Below are 10,527 nucleotides of genomic sequence, written 5' to 3'. Positions count from 1 at the left end.
CTAAACCCTATAAATTGTCCTTAACCATTCATTGTGGCATTTTGAGCTTATGGAGTCCATTTTTGGAGTGTTTGGCCCATTTTCAAGAAGGTGGAGTTTGATGCAAACATGGAGATCAAGAAGAAGCTTAAGGATCTGGATTTTGTGACTCATTGTCAGCTTGATGAAGGTATAAAGCTCTGAACTTGACCATTGAATGCTTAGATCTATTATGATGAGTTTTTGGATCTTTTGGTCCCAAGAATGGAGCTTTATGGTTCCAAATCAGTTTTTAGACTTAGGGTTGCCACCCTTGGTGCTAACTAAGTCCCTAAGGCAGAAAGTTGCCATCTTACAGGCCTTAATGGGTTCATACAAGAATTATGGTCAGCTTCATGGAAGTAAATTGCTATACTTTGAGTTTGGGTTCATGTGGGTCATATAAGTCACCAAGTCAATGACTTTATAAATTAAGATGTTAAGTAGAGCTCAGATCAGTAATTTGATCCCTTGGTTTGAAGCATTAAGTGTTTAATAGAAAAAAGGACTTAACAGGGGAGTACGTTGGGCGTACAAGCTGGTACGCGCAGCGTACAAGTCACGAACCTAGTATGCGTTGCAAACTCAGTATGAATGGGTTTCGTTTATTGGGCCTCGATTTAGGCCAATTCTTGGACTAGGTTGTTGTGGGCCTTCGTGGGCCAACTGGAAACAAGATTATAGACTAGAGAAGTAGTATTGGACCTTAGGTTGAGGCCCATGTGAAGGGATTGGGCCCAATTGAAAATTGGGCCATATATTGGGCCTTATAGGAATATTTATCTTTAGTAGGCCCAATGGGCTTGATCCTTGGGCCATTGGAGGATTATAGTTGGATCATTGGAATGTTAAGTGTGTTGGACTGAAAAGAATGAGTGGGCCTCATGGCAAGACCCATGTATAGGTGTGGGTCCAATTTGGAAAATTGGGCCATTGATGGATTTATGAACATTATGGTGTTGGGCTTGTGTTTTGGGTTTGGGCCTTAGTTTTGAATTATACTGGCCAGGGGTAAAATGGTTATTTTACCCCATGTATGGATTAAGGATTATGGTATGACACCCAACTGGGTAGATTGATTAGTATTGACAGCTCGGGAAGTGGACAAGGCAGCAGCTAAGGATTTCACTCGGGAAGCGTCTGCATTCGAGGTGAGTCTCCTCACCATACCAATGGGTTGAAGGCACCAAGGCCGGCTCATTACCTAGTTGTAATGATTATTGCGGATTTGTTATCGATACATTATGTAATTATGTGAATGACATGCGGGGGTTCCCATGGCAATTAAGTTATATGTAGTATGCCAATTGTTTTTGTGACTCTTGCCTGTAGTGGATATTTGTGAATGTGTTGTTAATATGTCATGTATTTATGCAAAGACAATGTGGGGGTTCCCATGGCCTATTTCATGCTATTTGGATTGATAATTAGATATATGACATGTCGCTATGATACCTATATGGAAGTCCCCGGGAGTTCCCGTGGCAGTATATTAAGACCATTAGGAGGTTCCTATGGCAATCGGTATAAGTCCTTGGAAGGTTTCCATGGCTTCTCAGCATGTTTGTTTGTTTAGCTTGTATAATATTCCCATGATTAATGTAGACCGTGTGGAGGTTCCCGCGGCAATTAGCCAAGACCACGTGGGGGTTCCAGTGGTGGCTAGTAAAGACCACGTGGGGGTTTCCCGTGGCACTTGGTTTAAGACCCTGGAAGGTTTCCACGACATCCATATATGTTTATATGCATGCTTGTATGGTTTATATAGCTTTCATAGCTAATATGGGTTATATGATTATGTGATTTGTGTGGGGTATGTTTTGGGGAACTCACAAAGCTTCGTGCTTACAGTTTTGTTTATTGTTTCAGATATCATCGATTTGGAAGAGAAGGGCTCGAATTGATCGCAGTGCACACACCTATGATTTCAGCAATAAATGATTTTGGGATGAACTCTGATAAATTTTTAATTAACGATATTTTTGATTGTTTGAAATAAATGGTATCAATGTTTTGGTTATAATAAAAATGAAATTTTTACCATTGATTTTTGGGTTGTTACACATATATTTAATAATATTTTAAAAATTATACATATATGATAAATATCTTTTCAAAAACATCATTTTAATCAAAAATTAAATTCATATACATACGGAGATAATCCTTGAACTATTATATTTGTGTTTCTCATATTTATTCTATTTAATATTATAAAAAAACAAACCCAAACAAAACTTAATTACATAATGTGCTCCAAAAAAACGATATACATTTATGGTCTCTACTCTCTTAAATGTCCTTATGCTACACCTTATCTCATGAATAGTATTAAATCCATCTATATTTATAAATTATTCACACTTGATATTAGTATGAAACATGTGAAAATCTTACTAATATTAAACATGTGAAAGTCATTACAACAATCAAACATGTGAATCAAGGGGCAATTTTTTGATTTTATAAGATAAACATACAATTATATATATATATATATATATATATATATATATATATATATATATATATATATATATATATATCGATTAGCTTATATCGAGATGTAGATTAACGCACAAATGACAAGAAAATGTCATTGACTTAAGTGATTCTAATAAATTTTTATCTTGTCATATCGTTCAAAATAGTTATTATGTTATATAGTACATAGATACAATCTTTCTCTTTCATGGAGTGCTTAGCTTTCTCTTTCATGGAGTGCTTAGCTGAACTCATAGAATTTTTTTTTAGAATTAATGAAACAGTTCAATTTTTGTATGAATAATTTTCTGGTTTTAACATATTTATATAGTACATAGATACAATCTTAACATAAAATAATAAATAATGAAGGTAGGTGGAATTAGGTTTCGAAATATTATTCCATTTTCTAACCCAGAGAAAAATTGATGCAAAATAAGAACCTTTAACGTAAGAGATCGAAATAGGAGTATTACCTATGTGGGGGAATCGTATTTACTATCTTGAGCATTGAATTCCAATCCATGATACCACTTGTTGGAAGTTATTGTAACTTAAACATTCACTACCCAAGTGAACAACCAACAATGAATGGAATAGTAAAAAAAATAAATGAATCGTGTTATTTCAAAAGCTCAAAACACAAAATAGGCTCAACCAAATGTAGAATTCAAGAGGTTTCACAATCGATGTGATGGTGCATGTCTGTCGACAAAACAAGGCATAATTTTATTACTTGGAGAACAAGAAACCCTAATTGCACACTTGTTATCGAACCGAGATATATCAATAAAAGTAGCATCCTAACTAATCATAAAAAAAAATATACATGAATTCTTTTAGATCATCTGCAACGATGAGTTCAATAAGAGAGTTGATAGAATGTGTCAAATCTAGTTGTCATTCAATGAGTGAAAATCTATATTATGAGATGTCACCATGACATTCAATGGATTTCGAGTTCAATGGTTATTAAACTCTTCAATGGAAAAAATGAAAGTTTTCTAGTTCTTAAATAAATACTATAAATAAGCTTTTGTAATACTCTATAGAACTCTGTAAAGTTTAATACATTATAGAAAAAAGTTGATAGTTGTATAGAATATAGAACAATGATATGACAATTTACTGAACTCTATAGAGTTTAGTGCATTATGGATGTCCAAAATTTGATATAGATCAAAAACATTAAAGTATCACCTATATTATAAGCAAAAGTAAACGAAAGAAAACTCTAATGGTGTTCGTAGTTATGGATAATTCCATATATGAAGTTTCATTATACTTGATAATACCGAAAAAATGAGGCTTTAATGTTGGAGTTGAATATCTGTATATATTTGTTTGCGTTCATGAAACACAATTTCGAAAGTGATTTGATAACAAAAGCTAATACTTATTTTTAAAGTGTTTTTGGAATCATAATTGTGCATACATACTAAGATGGGTGACTTGAGTGGTTAAAATCCTTGGGGATCCATTTTGCATGTCGAGTTGTTGTGAGTAGATTTCTAGATAATCCCCATGTGCACAAGTAGAGGATAACTACCCCTTGTATAGGAACGAATTACCATCATAGTATTTGGTTGAGCCATTGGAACTAGGGTGGTGGCTCCCTAACCTAAATGACAAATTACCACCAGAGTGTCTAGTTGAGCCATTAAAGAAAAACCTAAAGGACAGATTACCACCATAGTGTCTAGTTGAGCCATTAAATAAAATAACTATTGAGATTGACATGGGTATCGGCTAGTTGCATACAATGCATCTTATTATATAATCTAGCCTGGTTTACCTTTTATTGTAAAATGCATGACATATGCGTACTTTTTGAAAATATTATTGTTGATTTCAATCTTTTAGGCATGCAAGAACCTTGACTTGATTTAAGTTATTGAACCCCATGAGTTTTACGTGGTAAGATTTATTTATGTTATTATTTTGGGGGTTTAATTTGAGTATGATAGATCGTTATCCTCTATTCTAAATGAATCAACATCAGCTAACTCACTAGGAAAATCAATTTCCTAACGTATTTTGATGTGTGCTTAGACTAAAGACCCTAGCTTGGGTTAAGGATAAACTTGGATTTTAAAAAGGCCACAAAATGTGTGGTGAGCTTGAACCATCTTGTGATATTTTATTGTTGACAACTTTGTCATTTAAAGTTTACTAATGTGTTTTTGAGATATTGGGACCATATTTTCCTCAACAAATTTAAAATTAAACTCTTAAATCAAAAAGGGGTTTTATTCTCTGTGTTTTCAAACAATCCCTAACGACGGGTGCTACACTTTCCTTCTCCTATATATCGACATTACAAGAAATTTAAACACCAAACTAGGAAATAAACCAAAATTTGTTCATATACACCAAAAAATATTACATGTTATTTAAATTGCAAAAATCTAGCCAAGTATCGTCAACTTGGTAACGATTATAAGTGCATGGGTATGATAACCAATAATTATCATATTACAACATCGCCAAAGGCAAAAGCTAATTAATGTGAAGAAGAGAAAGAGTTTTTTACCTTCAAGTTTAGAATTATGCCACTCATGTTCTTTCCTTTCAAAAAATCGGCATACCAATAAGCAGAGAGCTTAGGATACCGAGTCAACTCTTTGTCATCCAGATCAACATAATATAGACCAAAACCAGAATTATAGCCATCCAACAGCTCAAAGAGATCAAAGAAGGACCAGACAAAATATCCCATCATGTTTGATCCATTCCTGTTAGCATGTCATGGACAAAAATAACCATATATTAAACTCTAAAAAGGTGGACCATTCTACCTTTCTCTTCATGGAGCCGAGTAGAGGCATACCTTATTGCATCCAATAAAGCACCAATATACGCATGCAAGTACTCTACCCTTGGGGTGTCCATCAAAGTTCCATTACGTGGTTGTTGTTGGCCTGCCAAAACATTATACGTCAATATCATACAGCCATATTTAGGATGTTGGTGGCACAAAGATAAACAATACTCCATCAAAGGAAACCTTGTCAGACATGAGGATGCATTTTTCGCCACACACACACACACACAAATTCATAGCAAAATAATAACATAAAAATAAGTAATTGGTTTGATGTATATACCATTTTCATGGATATAGATAGGAGGATTCCCATATTCTTCCTTTAAATAGTTAAGAAGCTTTTCGAGACCCATTGGATTCACCAGGAACTATATAAAAAGAAATTAAGTACTAATTAAGGAGGATAAATGAAAGAAAAAATATGAAAAGTGTAACAACAAACGATCAGATATTCGAACCTCAATTGGAAGGGATCCATTTCCACTATCTCCACCATCTGCAATCCAAAGTCAAAACATGAACGCATCATGTCGGTGTTAGTTTTATCTACCAAATGAGCAGTGACTACTTGTTTAAGTGTCGATTTTGTTGCTTCCAAGAGGAAATTAATTAAATATGTACAGGTATCATGCATGCTGATATACACCAAACGGAAGAAAAACATAAAAGTTAAATGAATTTTCGGCTTAAGAGAAGTAGATCCAGCTCTCTCTATGTGTGTGTGTGTGTGTATATATATATAGCATGAAGGGTATAGGTTGTTTACTTAGTGGACATACATACATATAAGGGTTGCTGCCATGTCTCCAAGAACATCCCTGGTATCCGTTTCAAGAGTACTTGGGTTGTCCTTGATGTATAACGTGCTGTAGTGATTTATGCCAATGAAGTCAAATGAGCCCTTGATTCTGTCTGATTCAAGTTTGGTAAAAGTTGGAATTCGGTTGCCTGCATTCTTCTTCACTATGTCTGGATAGTCCCCATTCACCAAGGGATTCAAAAACCTGAACACAAAAATCAAAGTGAAATTAGTCCGATTCCAAGACTAGGATTTTCTCATCACTCACCAACCCAAATAGAAGTCATGGGCTCTTTGTGTAGCTTTCACATCTTCTGTTGTGTTTGTGTAAGGTTCAAACCAATACGCAAAAACATTTAATCCAACAAAACCATGTTGTATAGCCTGCATCATCATCACCCATATTAGTGAATGTTTCTTTCTTTCTTTTTTTGGCAAAAGAAGATATATATGAATAGAGAGTTGTTCAACAAAGAAAGTTGATGTTAGGATCTTCCATCAAGCTCGTGAATGTTTCTTGAAGGCAAGGGTAAAAATCAGATGCATGTGTATGTTTTGAATTGCAAACCATGGAAAAATTAACCAGAATTTTAGTTACCTTGTACTTTTCCCGATACAATTTCACAGTTGATGCATGTGCCAGAAGCATATGGTGAGCTGCAAGATATGGCTCGGTAGTAGAATCACCTGTGCTGCAGTTAACGTATCCAAATGGGGAAGAACAATGTCCAGGAGGTAAGAAACCCACATCATATCCACCTAAAGCATATACATTGGCTTCATTAATGGTAGTCCAATGCGAAACCCTATCACCAAATTCTCTGAAGCAAACATCAGCATATGCCACAAAGTCTTTCCTGCATTTAATTACAAATGGTAAACCATGTTAAATTATATCCTACAAGGAGAACTAATTCCATGAACGTCATATTCATAGGATAGGGGGGTTATGGAACCACAGTTTTAGTTAGAAACAAACGTACACTGATTTTCTACTAATCCATCCTCCATATTCATCTTCAAGTATCTGAGGTAGATCATCATGATGTAATGTAACATGTGGCTGTATTCCTGCATAATCAGAATTGCCGAAAATTAATTAGAGATTACATTTTGTTGGGTGAATAACGACTTAATTATCAACTTTTTTACACATTGTTTGGTTAATTAGCTATTTTAACTTGTATTATGTGGTAGTAATATATATATATATATATATATATATATATATATATGTATTTAACCATGGGCAATAAGCCTGTTGATGAAATCGTTGTAGAATTGTAAGCCCTTTACATTGACAGATCCTGTTCCATCTACAAAAATTAAGACCATGAATAAGCAAGACTACAAGTGGAGTTAAAGTACTGATGTCTTATCATATTATAATATTAAGTAGACAACATACATACTTGGGATGAGTCTGGACCAAGAGATGGAAAATCTAAATGCTTCCAAACCTGTGTCTGCCATAAGTTCAATGTCTTCCTGCATCATTCAATGCAGTGACCGACTCTAGTAAACTATTAAATTAAGTTGCACTTAAACATGTTGTATTGAACTTTTCTAGGGTTAATTTGTACCTTGTATTTATGGTACCCATCACAGGCTATGTCTCCATTTGCACCGCTATAGAAACCTGAGATTTTGGAGCAAGAATCATATATATTCACAATTAGTCCTTCATAACCCCATATAAAGTGTACACTTTGAAATGGATTTCTGATCTTCAACTCCCTATTCCCTAACAACATCAACAATGCGATACCCAACCTAGATTTTGAGTTGTGGAGTTTGATGATTGCTAAATGGACATGATCGCCACTATATATAATCACTTTTGGGCTCGGACTTTTTGGTATTTTAGATAAAAGTCCGTATGGATTAAAGCTAGTACCAAGGCAATGGCACTTGAAGTTCAAGACATTTTATTTAGAGTAATAGGTACAAGAGATGTGAAATAGATCATCGTTATTGTGATAATTTTGTTAGTTACTGACTCAAAGTTGTCTACGTGTCCCTGTTTTAACTTGAAGACTTAATTAATATTCCTTGTTTTATGGTCATGACTTAGTCTGATCTCAATAACTACCCTTAGTGGGTGTATGCCTGTTTTCTAGGAACTGTTTTTGCTTTGTTATTTCTTTTAAGTAAGCTAGGATTTCCCTTTGTACGTATGCAGTTTATAATACAGAAAAGAGAGTTCCTCTCAAGTATACGTGTTCTTAAATTCTAACAAATTTCCCATGAATCGATATATAGGAGTGTACAGCGGTAAAACCCTAAATATCTATAGCTGCATGCCATCTCCTAAACTATCTTAATAAACCAAGTCCTCGTCATGGTGTATTCTTTTCAGCTACATCACAGTTACAGTCCAAGGCCTTTTATGATTTTGATTTCGGAAAAAATGTCAGCATTCAGTTACTAGATAGGGATCGGGATTTGGGAAACCGGTCTACCGAGTATGCCATGTAAACCGGTAACATGTTAAAGTTTGTTTCAATGGCTAAGGCTATAAATTTCTACAACTTCAAATCGTCTAATTTAAACTTTCAATACCAAATTGTAACAAACTCAATACTTCTATCGCAAAATTTATCAATAACTCTCGAATAAACTAGAGAGTTGATAAAAAATTATTAAAAAAAAAAAGTTGAATTAAATTTTTTTGTGTTTGGAACTAAGGTCCAAAGGAAGTATCAAATTCTGGTTTAAAGAATTTTGGTGCTTGAAAAACTGATCCATATCAGGTGCTGAGTTGTAAGAGGAGCTAACGACCTAACTTCAATCGAATCATTATCTTATTCTAGTTTGAAAATTCGCAATGAAAAATTACATCGAAACACCCAAAATTTTCAGTTTTGACACCGACCCCAAAATCCAACGGGTCATTTGAACGGAAAACGATGAATTATCCCGGCCACCGAAAGTTGTACTTGTATTACGTACCTGAGTGGGCGAAGGTGTCCCAAATGCTGAAACTTCTTCCATCTTCCAGCACTGCTCCTTCAACCTTATCAGTTACCTCCAAATCAACTTTCCAGACTTGAGACGAAGATATGAATTAACAGCAAATACCTGATAAGCAGAACTTCCGGAACCAAAAACGAACTCAGCGGGAAAATCCTCTCTTCCGTATTCATCAACCACACCATATACATCGTTATAGTTTCCGACCACCAAAAGAATAGAAACAACACGAAGATAGACATAATTCGACATGGTTTCTACCTTCGCAAGTGATGAATCGATAATCTTAGCTAACACTGCGGTCGAGATTTAGGAGGTGTTTGCAAAAATCCTGATTTTTCTAAAAAGTTTAATCTTTTCTTCTATCTTTTTCTAAAACATTTTTGGTTTTCTCAAAAACTAAACCAAACACCCCTTATTTTGGAGATACATGGTACCATGGTAGGAGATGAAAAAGAGAAAGAAAAAAAAAATGGGTCTCATATGAAAAATCAAAACACACACTCACCACTCACACAGGATCACCCACTGCACCAAACAATTAGGTATAATATCTTTTTGTCTAATTTTAAGTCAAAATCTTTTTCTCTTTCCTTTTTTGTCTAATTATAATTTATAAGCCAAAAAGAAGGCCCTACTAGTCCCTGTTTTGTTTTGGAACGAAAAGGACGGGAATGAAAGAGCCATAACATCTCTTTTTCCTATTTTGTCTAATTATAATCATTAATAAAAGCAATTCTTTATTTTCCTTGCCATTAAAGTTATATCATACAATAAAATCGTAAGCAAATAAAATAAAATGAAAATCATTTTTGCCAAATGAATTGATACATGTCGTTTTTAAGACTTTTTAATTTATATTGGTTTTTTTATTTGTTATTTTATGGTTTTTTCATTTTATTAAATTTCAATACAATATTTAAATGTAATAATTATAATAAATGCAATAATAAATACATATCAATTTAATTAATGCAATTTTTTTAATTTCTAAGTTTCTAAACTAAATCTATTTATTTTATTTGTTTGTTGATTTAAATTCTTTGCTTAAATTTAAAAAAAATAAAAAAAATTTAAATAACAAATTAAACATTATATTTTAATAATTCAATATTTTTCTTCTTTCTTTATAAATTCAAATTTCATAAGTTTGTAGGTCTTTATATTTTTTAAATAAACCCATGTAGTACACATGTCTGACAACTAGTAACGAATACACAACGTTACAAATTGTAATAAATTTTACAAAATTATTTAATTATGAAATGAAAGTATTGTTATTTTGTTAAAAAAAAAAAAAAAAAAGTATAAAGACTTATGTCTGGAGTGCTTTTTCGAAGTAGATAGATGGAAAATGTAAAGTTTATGTTTTGATCATGTAATCTTGAATTGGTTACTATAGTTTATTTTGTAACTAATAAAAAGC

General features: G+C 33.4%; 1 protein-coding gene across 3 annotated transcripts; it reads right to left on the bottom strand.

The window, feature by feature from the left end:
* Nucleotides 1-4,843: 4,843 nt before the first annotated feature.
* On the bottom strand, nt 4,844-9,643 carry LOC145014051 (beta-glucosidase 11-like). Of its 3 annotated transcripts, none has more exons than XM_078972413.1 (13): nt 9,210-9,643; nt 9,081-9,144; nt 7,712-7,767; nt 7,541-7,616; nt 7,373-7,444; nt 7,112-7,199; nt 6,727-6,985; nt 6,397-6,512; nt 6,113-6,333; nt 5,788-5,825; nt 5,610-5,697; nt 5,333-5,423; nt 4,844-5,237 (listed from the first exon to the last, which is right to left on the bottom strand). In XM_078972413.1, exons 1-13 carry the CDS (start codon nt 9,351-9,353, stop codon nt 5,006-5,008), a joined length of 1,545 nt encoding a protein of 514 aa, XP_078828539.1. In that variant the 5' UTR covers nt 9,354-9,643; the 3' UTR covers nt 4,844-5,005. The 3 variants fall into 3 exon arrangements, with proteins under 3 accessions (XP_078828539.1, XP_078828541.1, XP_078828540.1); XM_078972415.1 differs by having other exon boundaries at nt 7,537-7,616; nt 9,210-9,285; XM_078972414.1 differs by lacking the exon at nt 7,373-7,444.
* Nucleotides 9,644-10,527: the final 884 nt, after the last annotated feature.

The sequence above is a fragment of the Lactuca saligna genome, chromosome 9 (genome assembly GCF_052625555.1).
Source record: "Lactuca saligna cultivar CGN05327 chromosome 9, ASM5262555v1, whole genome shotgun sequence".
Lineage (NCBI taxonomy): Eukaryota > Viridiplantae > Streptophyta > Magnoliopsida > Asterales > Asteraceae > Lactuca > Lactuca saligna.
The sequence above is the reverse complement of the archived record's forward strand: the minus strand, read 5'-3'. Positions and strand labels throughout refer to the sequence as shown.

Coding starts and splice junctions, on each gene's coding strand:
- LOC145014051 (XM_078972413.1), bottom strand. CDS start 9,353: ATGTCGAATTATGTCTATCTTCGTGTTGTTTCTATTCTTTTGGTGGTC. Junction 7,617..7,711: donor ATGGGTACCATAAATACAAG/GTACAAATTAAC, acceptor TGAATGATGCAG/GAAGACATTGAACTTATGGC. Junction 5,424..5,609: donor TATCTATATCCATGAAAATG/GTATATACATCA, acceptor ATGTTTTGGCAG/GCCAACAACAACCACGTAAT.